The 14,673-nt window shown below is 43.4% G+C and overlaps 1 protein-coding gene across 2 annotated transcripts; it reads right to left on the bottom strand.

The window, feature by feature from the left end:
- Positions 1 to 995: 995 nt before the first annotated feature.
- Positions 996 to 12,181, bottom strand: c14h6orf89 (chromosome 14 C6orf89 homolog). Of its 2 annotated transcripts, none has more exons than XM_063215949.1 (8): positions 11,995 to 12,181; positions 11,092 to 11,619; positions 10,667 to 10,832; positions 9,406 to 9,554; positions 6,730 to 6,881; positions 5,823 to 5,955; positions 4,697 to 4,820; positions 996 to 1,747 (listed from the first exon to the last, which is right to left on the bottom strand). In XM_063215949.1, the coding sequence occupies exons 2-8, from the start codon at positions 11,278 to 11,280 to the stop codon at positions 1,665 to 1,667; spliced, it is 996 nt and encodes a 331-aa protein (XP_063072019.1). In that variant the 5' UTR covers positions 11,281 to 11,619; positions 11,995 to 12,181; the 3' UTR covers positions 996 to 1,664. The 2 variants fall into 2 exon arrangements, with proteins under 2 accessions (XP_063072019.1, XP_063072018.1); XM_063215948.1 differs by having other exon boundaries at positions 5,823 to 5,958; positions 11,995 to 12,180.
- Between the last annotated feature and the right edge of the window lie 2,492 nt (positions 12,182 to 14,673).

The raw sequence follows: 14,673 nt of genomic DNA, 5'->3' as shown, positions 1-14,673 counted from the left end.
AGCATCGTATAGAAAAGCACAACACAATGTACATACAAAGTACAACAACAAGCAGACCATTTTATGCTGTGACATCTGACAAGAAAAAAACAAAACAATGTTTTATTTGGCTTGTGTACATGATCTCGTCATCAAATTAACAGTAATTAACAATATTAACAGTCCAGTATTTCAAAACGAAACAACAAACGTTATTAGTGTCCATGTAATCTGTTCATGATCCCAGTCTGTGAGAGACTGAGCGGAGACTGCCTTGTCTGCTACAGAAGAAGCAGACTATAATTCAAAATAGCAGGCAGAGAGACAGACAGCAGCACTTGAACGTTTCAGTTTGTGTACAGATGTCATCCAACAAAAAATGACGACACAAGACGTGGTGCAAAGCTGGCAAATGTCGGATGAAAGAACAACTCTACATAACTGTTTATGAAGAACACATCCAACTGAGTTCCATAATGAGAGAAAAAAGGTGACTGTTGACAAAACAAGTATTTTTTAAAGTGCTTTCAAAGGCAATGCCATCAGAGGCAAACATTGATGCCAAACGCACGCTTGGCAAATAAACAAACAATATCATCGTCCATGGCATTGTGGAACAATAGTTCACCAAATGTCAAATCTGGCACAAGTAAATGAGACAAGACGGATAAATAAGGATGTGAACGGCTACTGCAAAACAGGAATCCTCTGAATACGATGCCATTAATGCCAATAGTTAAATCAGTCCATTTCTACACCAGAGTGTAGGGTCTTTGTTACTTTCTAAAAAAAAAAAAAAGACAGTCACTAATAGTGTGTTGGGACACTCCATAATTCCATACTGACAGCTCAACGCTGGTTGCCACTTAATTATATTCTTACATGAGAATAACAGGCTCTCAAGCCAAATGACCACAACTACAGGTACATCATTAGGTCATTATGCAGACAGAACACAAAGATTTCTTATTCAATCTTCCCCAATTTCGCATGGCTGATTCCTCGACTTCTCCCTGTGATACAGTGAATTGTGAATCCATTACCGTTGGCCATGTTCATGATTGTGCAAAACCCATCAAATCTGATCAAACTGATCCATCACAAATGGGCTCTGTTCATTGCCAGTGATCTCTGGAATACCTGTCTTCAAGATAACACAGAAGTGTGTTGTTTTTGAGATTATTGTCGCTACAGCAGCTCTGTTCCATCATGAGTGTGGCATCATCTTAACCTGGGCGGGCGCACCATGGCTGGTTGCAGATTTTGGCGAGGGACGGACCATGGCAAGACTGCAGATTTTGGCAGAAATAAAATCACTGGCCCATGAGATATCTCAAGAAAACATAATCTAGAACAATTTGTGGGGGGGAAAAAATCCTAAAAATGGCTGAGGCAAAAGCTGGCATCTTTCGTTCTCTCAAAGTTCCATCTCTACTCAAGGTGAAAGAACACACACAGAGGCGGTCTCCTCGCACACAAAGGAAGCACATGAAAAAAAAAAAACGGCGGTGCCTTCCCTGATTAGCGTTTGGGTTGCCTTTGTGACGTTCTCCGTGCTGAAATACCACAGACTCCCTCCTCCTTTGACATTGTTGGTGGTGAAAGGTACTGCTGCTTCAAACACAGGATTCACCTTCGTCACTTTGCGATGGGGCTCCAACCTAGTCATTTGTCGCTAGTTTCCCTTAGAAAGCCGAGCCATCGCACACAATGTTTTGTCCTCTCCCAGGGAACAGCTCCATCTGCCAGTAGCGCGGGTCAGCGTACACTAGAGGAAAGAGTGAGATGAGGAGGATATGAGCTGATATCTACTGCTAGCAGTATTGTGTAATCACATCGCATGACACTATTGGGAAATGCCACAGGTGGAAGGTGGAAAGTAAACATGCAAAGATACAGGAGATACAGAAAGCCGTTAGTCTATGAATAACAAGTAAGAGCCTTCCAGTATTGACCTTGCCTAGAAATCTAGACGCCCCTAGCGACCGCAAATTGAATTTGCTCCCGGGGGCAGTCTAGCGGACCCCGGTCGTTTTGCGAGGCTGAAAGTTATCCGATGACAGGGCCAATCAAATCGCGAGGGGGGCCGGGCTACCTAGTAAACAGGAAACTTTCTAAGAAGAAGCATGGTGTCCGTCCGTGCTACGTACAGCACGAAAGTGTTTACTTAATTTAAAAAGCCTGGATGATAATACATTTCGTGGCTGACATGGATTTATGTAATAATACACCATGAACTTATCGGACACAAATAGATCTCAAAACATTACCATTTGATCATTCGATGTTTTAAACTAGCTCGGTAAGCTAAGTTGAGCATTTTACAGAACCAGATAGTCACACGCTATTATCAGACCACTACTGTAGGTGTAGAATGAAATTGCTGCCCCAATTTCTAATAAGACACATGCCATTAAAAACGAGACATTTGGGAGCTTTGAAAGTCTTTGAGTAGCTTACTAAATAGATGGGAATGACACCTAGTCTACCAAGCTAGTGGCTAGCTAACCTGTCGTCAACAACACAGAGCTAGGTATCTAGGTTAGGGTTAGGGTTAGAAACAAAAAACTAGGGTTAGAAACAAAAAACTAACGTCAAAAATATAACTAGCTCCGTTATATGGCGGTGGGATCGATAGTCTGGCTAGTGGGAGCGAGCTGACCGGGGAGCGTCCTGCGTTGGGAGCGACAATCAGGGAAAGTTATGGGTATACAGCTAGCTAGCTAACACCGAACATGCCATGTTGACAACAATCATAAATATAACCATTTAACAAGCCCCAAATTGCTCGACATTTCGCTGATTGATCAAGGAGGGCCATGTGGTTGAAAACGAGGCATTTTTGAACTGTATAAGTGAAAACACGATTTATTAGGAAACTTGTTTGTGGCTGTGGTCATCACACGCATTCACTGCTACGACGGCTGGAAGTTGCCGCTTCACCTACAAAGAGGCCCTCGCTAGTGGCTAGCTAACCTGTCGTCAATAACAGAGCTAGGTATCCAGCCTTGTATTATATGCCTGCCCCAAATTCTAATAAGATCCATGTCATTAAAAACGAGACATTTGGGAGCTTTGAAAGTCTGTAAGTCGCTTACTAAATAGATGGGAATGACACCTAGGCCCAATTCGAAACGGGGAAGGCAGCTGTCCTTCCAGTGAGCTAACTGGACATCGAGTCATCAAGTGTGAATCGAAACGAAAAATTGCTTTATTTCCTCTCTCGGCAGTTGACTGCATTTGTGGGCGTAACGAGGATATTTCGAGGATACATCAGATGCTGACTTCGCTGCCTTGGTACCCAACATGCTGTGCGCCACCTCCCTCTCAACCGGAAACTTGAAAAACAAACATGGCTACTACCCAAGCTACTACCTTATCATACTCTTTATTCTGACACTTATGTATGTAGATATTGAAAATCGAATGCATAAATCAACATTGTAGTATCTAAATATGCTGTCGCTAGATCTATTTATAGCCTATTTTACGATTCCGCCGTCTGACGATCATTCACCGTTCAAATAGCATGCGTAAGCTAAGCGCTAACGTGATGAACGTAACTCCCGCCATAGAATCGCAAGAATCGCCGTAACATCAAATGCGCAAGGCAGCGCACTCGTTAGTGCCGTTCGTAACGGCTGCCTCATCAGCTAACTGATCAGTGACCTGTTTATGTAGGAGGAGAGTCATCGAGTCACTGCCTCCCGTTTCGAATTCAGCCATGGTCTACCGAGCTAGCGGCTAGCCATGTATTAGTTATGGGTATACAGCTAGCTAGCTAACACCGAACATGCCATGTTGACAACAATCATAAATATAACCATTTAACAAGCCCCAAATTGCTCGACATTTCGCTGATTGATCAAGGAGGACCATGTGGTTGAAAACGATGCACTTTTTGAACTGTATAAGTGAAAACACGATTTATTAGGAAACTTGTTTGTGGCTGTGGTCATCACACGCATTCACTGCTACGACGGCTCGAAGTTGCCGCTTCACCTACAAAGGGGCGTGTCGCGTGTACGTTGTGAAAGACAGCTGTGACGTTACACAGAAGTGTGTGGGGATTGGTTGTTCCACCATCCTATTGCGTGACGTTGAGTGCTGAAGCAACCGTTTATCCCGCCCACACTGCCGCCCAGCCCTCCTAGACCCTGGTACAGCTTTTTGCTGTACGGGTCTGGCTGCGCTAGGCTAGTATTGACCCAGTCGGGAACTCTGGGCCCACCCATGAAATTGTTTGTTTTCCCCCACATTTGCTCCACCCGCTGTATGTAGTAGCTAATTAATATGCCTAATGACTGCCAGTGATTGGCACCGCACAACCATGGGTGGAGCTTTCAGAGGCGAAAACAATGCAGTTTCATGGGCAGGCCAGAGGTGCCGACTGGGTCAATGTAATTGCACTCAGTGATTAGTTAGATTAGTTTGTGGGCACACCACAATACATTCCTAGTGACTGCACTGTATTTCTATACCTCTGAAATGTCTAAATAAACTTGAAACTTGAACTTCAGTCATTAGTTCTAAGTGAGATCTAAACAGGAGGAATATCACAGTACTTGTGAGGAGCACAAGAGCAACACTAGAGGAACCAGACTGTGACGTACATGTACGTGTGTGTGTGTGTGTGTGTGTGTGTGTGTGTGTGTGTGTGTGTGTGTGTGTGTGTGTGTGTGTGTGTGTGTGTATCTGCCATGTGTGTCTCACTTACCCAGGTCTCCGGGACTGAGCCACAGGTTGAAGGAGCTGCACTGCTTCTGGCAGCGGTGGACAGGCAGCACGTGCACTGAGGGCTGCCCTTCTCCCACCACCAGCCAGCCCAGGACCTCCACCCCCTAAAACACAACACAAACACCAACAGCAACATTAAGTACAGGAACCTCCACCCACTTAAACACAACACAAACACCAGCAACAACATCAAGTACAGGCATGGCCTGCTACACCAGCGACCTGGGTTTGACTCTCTCTCCCCACTCATTTCCTGTCCCTCTCTCGCTACCCAATCAATAATAAAGGCAAAAAAAAAATCCATTAGAAATATCTTTAAAATATAAATAAATTAAACATGAAGTACCGTCAGATACACAGCACTATTTACTAGAGATGTGGAGTTGGGACTTGTGACTTGGACTTGAGTCAGACTTGAGCACACAAATGACTTGACTCGAGACTTGACTTGGAAATATTAGGAATGACTTGTGACTTGACTTGCTGGCTATTGACTCGAGACTTGACTTGACAGTTTTAGCTTGCAATGACTTGCAATAGTATGGCAAGTCTAAATGTATTTATTTTTTTGCATTTGTATGTCAAAAAATTACATTAAAAAATGAAATGTTAAATGAATTGACCTTAAACAATACCAGTAGGCATATTATTTTTGTTTAGAACGTGACTGACAAAGGGGGACATGCAGAAGAGTGTGGAGAGGTAAAGAATTTATGACCAAAAGTAATTGTCAATGTTGCTCATAGAATACAAGGTGACTTGTTAGTGACTTGGAAAAAATGAGACTTGGACTTGGGCTTGACTTGGCTTTGGTACAAGTGTATGTGAGTGTGAGTGTGAGTGCAGTCACGTGTGTGTGTGTGTGTGTGTGTGTGTGTGTGTGTGTGTGTCCTCACCCTGCTCTGAGAGCCAGTGTGTGTGTGTGTGTGTGTGTGTGTGTGTGTGTGTGTCCTCACCCTGCTCTGAGAGCCAGTGTGTGTGTGTGTGTGTGTGTGTGTGTGTGTGTGTCCTCACCCTGCTCTGAGAGCCAGTGTGTGTGTGTGTGTGTGTGTGTGTGTGTGTGTGTGTGTGTGTGTGTGTGTGTGTGTCTATGTGTCTGTCCTCACCCTGCTCTGAGAGCCAGTGCTGTGAGTGACTTGGCAGCGCTGCAACATGGTCCCTGCGCTGTCGAGCAGGTGGCAGAACTCTGCTTTGGGGAAGAGCCAGCGCAGCACCTTCTCTCTGGCACCTGTCGAGAACCTCCTGCCACGATAGAACAACAGTCATCAAGAATATCACAGGACAGCAAAAATTAATGATGGGGAACTTCGGGAATAATCAATGTATACCATATAATTCACCTCCAACATTTGTGAAACTTTCTTTTTTCCATCGACAATGTAGAACTTTGTCAAAATGATAATACAAGTTTCCAAAGTTCCAGTCTAAACTAACTGCAGTGGTTTGCTGGTATACAACCATGACTGTATGAGGTCTAGCGGCAGCAGCAGTAGCAGCAATAGATCAAGTAGAGTAGAGTAGCAATACAATATTGACAAAGTGGAGCACTACATGACTCCCAAAATTACAGACAAGAATGATAGTAGATCTTAATGTGATGTGCAATAGGTCCAGAAAAGCTGTTTAACTTAAAAAGGTACACTGTGCAGGAAATTGTCACAAAAGGTACTGCAACTATGCTGCTCATTGAAACTGGGCTGCCTATTGTCAAATTTGATCTTTTCATCAAAGTTTAGTAAGTAATAAACTAATATTTTCTATTATGGCTCAAGTGCAGTAATTTTTGCAGCTAAAAATTGCTATTTCTGGAAATTCAAAATGGCGGACCATGGAGAAGATCCCCCTTTTCATGTATGAAAAGTGCAATTTTTCCTGTCATAATGAATACTTAGAAGGTAAGTATTCATGAAAAAGGTAACATTAGTGAATAGGTAGCATGAATTCTGGAAACAAACAAGTAAAAATCTTGCACAGTGTACCTTTAAAAAAAATAGTAATTAATGTTAGCGTTACCAAAGAAGTGTGAAGTTGGCGGGGCCCTGGGGGAAGGTCCTCTGGTGGGAGAGGCTGCGGTCGGCGTTCTCCTGCAGGATCTTCATGGAGCCCCCGTGGGCAGCATACATCTCCTCCAGCTGGTGCCTCTGCAACATCAGGGACTCACCGCCCTGGATCAACACACACACACACACACACACACTTTTATTTGAGTCTCAGCACAGAGAAATACACAGAGAGGCCTGCCGCTAAGAGTTGTATTGTTATTATTCGACATGGCTTTTCGTAAGACAGAGCCAGAGACAAACAACCGCCGAGACCGAGCGCCCCCAGCAGAGTGGGAGACTTTAGGAGGAGATGCGAAGCCAACGGCGTTGACACTTGGAAGTAATACACACTTCAAGTTTCCAAAAAAAAAAGAGAGGGAGAAGAGAGAGAGGAGAGCCACACGTGCGAGGCGCTCGGATACTACGACTCCCCCTTTCCCTCTCTCAGGCACAGGCTCAGGCTCAGGCTCAGGCTCAGGCACAGGCACAGGCTCAGGCTCAGGCCCAGGCCCAGGCACAGGCAGCTGGACGATAATCTGTGCTCTCCGAGGTCCTTTTCGACCTGCTAGTGATCCTTCCGCAAGTTCACCTACGGAAACCTTGTTACAACTTTTACTTCCTCTAAATAGTCAAGTTTGATCCTCTTCTCAGCTCCCCGGCGGGGCCGATCCGAGGACATCACCAAACCATCCAATCGATAGTAGTGAGTAGCGAAGGGTGGGGTGTACAAGCTTATGACCCGTGCTCACTGGGAATTCCTCGAACGCACATAAGAGAAACAAACTTGTGAACTAGTTGTAGAAGTTTGTAATCTAACTAACATGAAACTAAACCATAGTAGTGACAAGTTCACAGATCGTGAAAAGCTCCAGAGACACACATATAAGATACAGTGCCAACAAGATGAAACTGACAATGCAGTAGAGGAAGCGGTGCCAAAAACAGGATCCATGTCTTTCAAGTGCCAAGACATGCAGGGGTGCGTACATAGTCGACAGCCAATATATGCGTTAACGTGCACTAAGGGCCCTTGCACTAAGGGCACGTTAATGCACCCTCCACAGTGACGCAAGTACCTCCTTCAATGACAATGCACACAAGCGTCAAATATCAAATTGAGAGGGCACTTTTTGCTACACATCGACACAGCAACCGAAGTGTAGCAATGTGTAGCCTTGTGGGCATGTACGTTAGGATGCGTTGGCTTTGTAGGCCATACCAAACACATATGCACAAATGCATTGACATACAACACATTTTGTGGCAAATAGCCAAATGTGGATGAATCGTCAGTGTTTTTAGCTAGACTGTAAAAAGTGACCCAAAGCTTCCACACATTTATGCATAGCACTTAAACATGAACATTGAAAGCTGAGCATGCATTGCTATCAAAGTGTGAACCCATGTGTCAGCGAGAATTCATCACACAAACATGCAAAAAGACATCACACAGAAGGCGAGAGGAAACCTCATAAAACACAAATACAGAGCCGCATGCAATGACTGTCACCGTGTAAATCAGTTAACACAGGATACAGTGTCAGTTTCCTTTAAAGGTGCCGTATGAAGGATCGTGACCAGAGTAGGTACTGCAACATGCTGCTCATTGCAACTGTGCTGCCTATTCTCAGACTTGATCTTTTCATGAATATTTACCATGTAATAAATTACCCTTTACTACCATGGCTACCACAGCTAAACACGTCTATTACCGGAAATTCAAAATGGTGGACATGGAGAAGATCCAACTTTTCATGTATGAAATGGGTCATATTCCCAGTCATAATGCTAACTTATAATTTGATGGTGATGGTATTCTTGATAAGGGTAAAAATTGTGAATGAGCAGCAGCACGCATTTTGGAAATAAACTACAGAAATATTTACATGCTGTACCTTTAAAGGATGTATCTGTATTTTTTAAAATGCAACTCCTTTTTTAACACTTCAAACTCTGAACAACTGGCCTCACAGATAAAAAAGGAACAGATACCAATGACTTTTGCCTATTGCTACTCGCTGATTCTATACTACAGTATACTGGCACAGTGGCTAGTGTAATGTCCTCGCTAAAGGTTTGCTTTGGCTAACTTTGCCATATCCACCTCCACTGGGTGCCACTACACTGTCATAGCAGTCATTGATTATTTACTCCATGCTCTGCAATAGGACAGAGGGGATCTGCTTTGCTCACTGTTTTTTCACTGTATTGTCAGGCTGGACAAAAATAATGTAATTTAAGCGTGGTCTTTCGAGTTAGAATAACATGTTGCTTTTTGGAGAAAAAGGTATCATACAGACTTGATCTACTGTCACCTATCATCTTTTTTTTTTGATGTACACACCTTGCTCCTCTTTCACTAGCCAGGCCATGCCCTCCTAGTTGCTGCTAGTCAGGTCAAGAGCAATGCAAGTACTTTCTGAGTTCCCGAAAAATCGGGAACTCCTCCCACTTTGTTGGGAAGCAAACAACCATTAGCAAACCAAGGGAGGTGGGTCAACAATCCCATTTGGGAAATGTTACTTAGGAAATGTTAAGACCAAGTCTTGAAGAGATTTGAAAGTAGATGATAATCAGGCTACTCTTTTACAGCACTGCACCATACAACAGCATACATAATCAGTGCACACAGCAGAGGTGAACCCACCTTTAGTAACACTGGTTGTGGTCCGGCGCGGACACCAGTGAAGTCCGGCTGCATGTGGGAGATCTCTGTGATGGCAGACAGGTCCGCACAGCCTGAGCAGTTCACCAGGCCCTGCTGCAAAGCACCGATGCTCCACCACTCGTGGAAACCTGCAGGTATGAAAGCAATGCAATAATCACCTGCGGTCATACTGTGTGTGTGTGTGTGTGTGTGTGTGTGTGTGTGTGTGTGTGTGTGTGTGTGTGTGTGTGTGTGTGTGTGTGTGTGTGTGTGTGAGTGTGTATGATGAACACCACTCCGGGCAAACTTGCAACCTCCTAGCAAACTTCTAGCATTTGTCTGGTCCACAAAACCAGACCTATCACAAGGGAAATATGGTCTGGACTCCTCTGGAGACCACCTACTGAATTTCTCGTAGGGGGACATGTGGTTTACGATTGCCAACGGCCGCTTACTGACCGTTACGAATTTATAATTTGGTGTATACATAGCCCATAGCTCATCATGTTGTTGTTTTCAAATAAACTGCAAGCTCCCATGTGTCGAGAAATACGCATCATCATGTTTACACCCCTCCCCACTCTCGGATTGGCTCCCTACCTCAGGCCAGCATTTTGGGACGAGCATCCATGCTGATTTTTTATATCGAACGATTGTACAAAGCAGCATGGGATTTTGATAGTGGTAGTGTCATTGCTTCTGGAGGGAGGCTTACCAACGTTCGATTAACTATTTTTTTTTCGTCTAGTTTGCATCCGTTATGCTTATACATTTGCTAGTGTTTATCTTTACATGTGTGCTTTTGTGAACATGTTCAATACTATGAAGTGAGGTTAGTAACAAGTAAACAACATTCTGTGAAGGGGACTTAGGGAGATTGTGAAGGCGAAATGCTAAAAATAAGCTCAAACATGGGAGAGAAACAACTGCTTATGGATACCAGCGTGTTCCCTTGCGTACATGTGCTTTATAGTCTTAAAAGCCAACATATCCAACATTCACTACTGTGCACAATGGACACATGACCACATGGGAAAAGGTACTGCATTTTCCACAATTTTAGTCACTCAACTCCAATGGGCACTAGCTTGCATGTTACTTCTTAGCTACTTTCACACTAGTATTTATTATATGGTGTAAATAGCCTATGTAATGTGCATGCACAGTAATGCGTGTGTGATTTAAGTCCAAATGCACATGTAATAGGTTTACACCATGCACTTGAATGGTGCCAACATGAGGGATTTCCTTCTATATTTACCTTGCAGGTTATACTTCTTGGCAATAGGTAGTGACAGTAGGCGCACATGGCTGAGGGGAGAGGACCAGTTATGGCTGGTGGAATCCAGTGACCCTGGCTGACGAGTGTTCAGCGGGTACGTGAAGGCCAGCACAGCCACCACCAGGACACCTACAGCCAAAACAAACTGCAGCAAAAACACAACACAGTAACCTTCAGTTATGTGACTTAAACAAATGATATGGCCAGGGATAATGTGTAGATGGGAGGGGTAGTAAATAGTCTTATTAATAGCCTTAATAAGAAAGCTACTATGAAACTGTCTATTTGCAGGTTCTAGTGGGAGAGACTCTACAACCCCAAAAACATTAGGGTAGTTTAGAGCAAATCACTTACTTTTTACTTATATTGTCTCTAAGCAACTCATTTAGGAAATCCTACTGTACCTTAATCGCGGCCCGGACAAATGGAAACTGGGGCGGCTCCCTCCGTGGTTCGTTTGTCTCCAGGACTTGCTTGATGAACTTTTCAATCTCCCTCTCCGACATGCCATAACGATAGCCTGACTGCCGTAAAATGTCGATGCTTTCAGACAGCTTGTCATAAATGCAAGGTTCACTTAATGTTGTGCCCATAGCGATCCCACAGGTTCTGGTTGGCAGTCCTTTGGATTTCAATCAGTGTCAAGGATGGGAATAACTTCTTATTTGGTAGTGACAGGCATGTCGTAAACTGTTTCCGTGTTGGGTGGGACGGAATACACTTTGCTGTGTCCTCGACAGGGAGGTTATTGCACAACAAGGGCGAATATTTACAACTTTTGTGGGAAGGTTATAAAGTAAAGTTGGTGGCAGATAGATCACATTAAACACATCTGGAATCCCATCCGCTCAGAAAAGTTCATAGCAGGAGCTTGTGAAGCACACTTATCCCATATCACGTGAAAATTCCTTTGCCTTCATTGTCGATTACTTCTGTGATATAATATGGCAAGAAGATAATATGTTAGACAAATATTATCAACACTAAATCTTTCCACACTCTTAACACCTATACGGGCAACAACAATATTTCTACAAGAACAGTGTGTGGTCAATGAGAGACCTTGAAAAGATAACTAACAGACAGTCTACGACAAGTGCAACGACGGTGCGTAACACGGTGATGATAGCCGAAACTGGACAGGTAACATTAGCTAAATGCTAACAACAACAACTAGCTTACAGTGGATTCCTTAGCAGAGCAGCATAGCTAGCTTGCCACAGCTACAGCTGCCAAAGTACACCAGTCCGAGTATTCCACTGTGGTCTGAAAAGACAGTGATAAAACGAATATACAGGTATACTTACATTTAAGTAGCAGTACAAAGTTGTCAAATATGTGTTCAAGACTATTCCAACCCAGACATTAGGACACTGACCACCTTCGAGACCAAACTTGCACGGTGACACTTCACCAACCTTGCTGTGAGTGAGCACACCTTCCAGTGGCTGGTTGAATCGGAAACCAGTCTGTGTGAACATTTCACCATCAGCAGATTCGAGCACTAGCACTGTCAGATGACCATTTAGAATTAGAACGCTCGATGATATCTGGGTCGGCGCGGACCAAACAGCATCATGTAGGCTACCTTTTTGTGATAAGATGATAGATATGTGTTACATTTAGTGCAATGTCTGATAAAATTGTAGTTACCCATTATCTCGAATCGTCTGGGCCCCAAAACTCAACTTTTCCGCATTATATTTCTTTCAGTGTTGTTGTGTCTTATTTTCTGTTGTTTTTTTTCTTTTTCTTCCTTTCTTTTTTGTTGCTTATTTAACTGTATTCTACCTTATATTGACTATGACATGATGACTACTATGCATCAGTGACGTGCAGTGAAGGGTATGGTAGGGTAGGCAGTAAATATAGAATATATATCTATTTATATATATATATATTAACGGTGGGTTCGGTCCTCCCCCAGAAAAAAATGTATTTCTTAGATGCAATTTCCTGCATTTTAACCAAATCTGGAGAGTCACTATCAGCTAAAAACTTTTACAAATGTGTGTGTGTGTGTGTGTGTGTGTGTGTGTGTGTGTGTGTGTGTGTGTGTGTGAGAGAGGGGGGCCTTATGCCACAAGGTATGGTTTGAATAGGCAAATAGGCCTATTCACATAAACATGCTGATATTTTCTTTAATGTGCAACAAATTAGTAGGCCTATGTTTCTCTAAATACTGTAAATATAAAGTAGGCTATAAGATGCCATCAGTGCTTAACCACCACAGCTCTAATAACTAAATAAGTAAATAGGCTACACTATTTAGACATTTGGACATTGTCAGTAGACCTAAATCTGAAACAATAAGTGAAAACATAATTTCAATTTCTTGAAAAGGCCAGCTACAATTATTTGTTTTGCCAAATTGCCAAATTAGCTCCAGGACCCATACTTTGTAGGCTACACCTTTAAGGACCTGTAGGCCTACATTTTACAATAATAATTTAGAAAGCTACAACATTTTGGGGGAAAAGCTTTAACTTTTGGCTTTAGCAGTTGATTTTGTTGCTCTTCTGTTTATTCTGTTGCAAATGCCAGGGCGTTTCACATGGATGGAGGGTGGCACAGTGTAGCCTACTTTTGAAGATAAAATGTCTAGTTCACCAACTGTGAATCACACCATAGCATGTGAGGGGGAAACATTTAGCAATAAACCAACCTAGGTAACAGCTCCTGCCTCACTGCCGCGTTTTGTGCTGATAATCAAACACTCACAGACAAGAAGGAAAGTAGGCAAGGGGGCGGGTTGCTTGCAAACATGACCCGTGCATTCAGACAGTATCGAGTAAACCAACGAAACCACTTCTGAGACTCATCCTTGTGCGTGATAGTATTCTCAAACACTTCAGCTACGGTTGTGTAAGGTGTTTCAAATAAAGTCAATTTGTGAGTGCGGAAGCACTCCGAGAAACCATCCCCAGTCAATCGTCCGACGTTGATCTCAACTCGCACACCGCGCACTTCAAAAGAACGCAGCTGCACTTGCTAACAGGCTCCACACAACTCACGCATTGCGTAGTCATCATCATAATAAATTAGGGAAATGGAGTCATGTCGTACGCTCAAAAAAACAATCTCGCGTCGATAATAACACACACACGGTCTATTCATGTCCACCACCGCACAACCAATCTTCAATGTCAACACCCTGACAAACGGTGACAACAAAAGGCACCACGAACAAACTTGAGCATGTTCATGTTAAAAGGCTACCCGCAGCATAATAATTAGATGAATCTTACCTTAAAGCAGAATCACAAGTAGGCTGTGTTTTTCATGCAAGCTAGTTCCATTAAAAGCCGGGTGGTTGACATGATGAAGACATTTTGTCCCAGTGCAAACTACTTGAAGCTGCTACCCATCTGATGTTGAATATTTCCACAATGCAGCGATTGCAAACGGCTCAGCTGTCTGTCACTTTAACCGTCTTTCTTGCTACTTCTCGGCATTTTTTTTAAAAATAATAAAGACAAAAAGCCAAAGACTGCCATGTTTTCTTTCCGATACGGCTAGAGATTTGAACAAGCCTTGCCTTGCTAGTTGTTGCTATCATAGCCACAATACAGGTCTGTGATCATAGCTGCCTGTAGGGCAGAAATTGGCTACTACCTGAATTGTAGCAATTTTTCATTTTGGGCGCTGTGATTGGCTCACATACTCCCGCCACAGAGTAAAGGCTCTGCTTTTAGTCCCATTGACAAGCTATGTGACAACTTAATACGCATGCGCAAACTTCTACATTGACAGCATTGAAGGCAGGGTAGGCAGAGGAAAAGCGAGCCTTACCGGGCTGCCTGGCTGGCATTCGAAAGCTCTGCTTTCAGCCTGTCTCTGCTACCAGCCGGGACTGCGCGTTGCCACGGCAACCTGCCCAAGCCTGAGCGCTTTGCTTCGTGCGATTACTTAGGTTTTTGATCGTTGTCCTGTGTATACTGTACTTTAAACAGCTCATAATTTATGCTGAATCAATGTTATTGTTG

The sequence above is a fragment of the Engraulis encrasicolus genome, chromosome 14 (genome assembly GCF_034702125.1).
Source record: "Engraulis encrasicolus isolate BLACKSEA-1 chromosome 14, IST_EnEncr_1.0, whole genome shotgun sequence".
NCBI classification, from domain to species: Eukaryota; Metazoa; Chordata; class Actinopteri; order Clupeiformes; family Engraulidae; genus Engraulis; species Engraulis encrasicolus.
This window is presented reverse-complemented; position numbering and strand designations above follow the sequence as displayed.

What these genes read in the sequence shown, in the direction of transcription:
- c14h6orf89 (XM_063215948.1), bottom strand. Translation starts at nt 11,280, where the DNA reads ATGGGCACAACATTAAGTGAACCTTGCATTTATGACAAGCTGTCTGAA. An exon ending in TTGTCCGGGCCGCGATTAAG is followed by an intron (nt 10,833 to 11,091) that starts GTACAGTAGGAT and finishes TTTTTGCTGCAG; the next exon opens with TTTGTTTTGGCTGTAGGTGT. An exon ending in GCACTGGCTCTCAGAGCAGG is followed by an intron (nt 4,821 to 5,822) that starts GTGAGGACAGAC and finishes GTTGTGTTTTAG; the next exon opens with GGGGTGGAGGTCCTGGGCTG.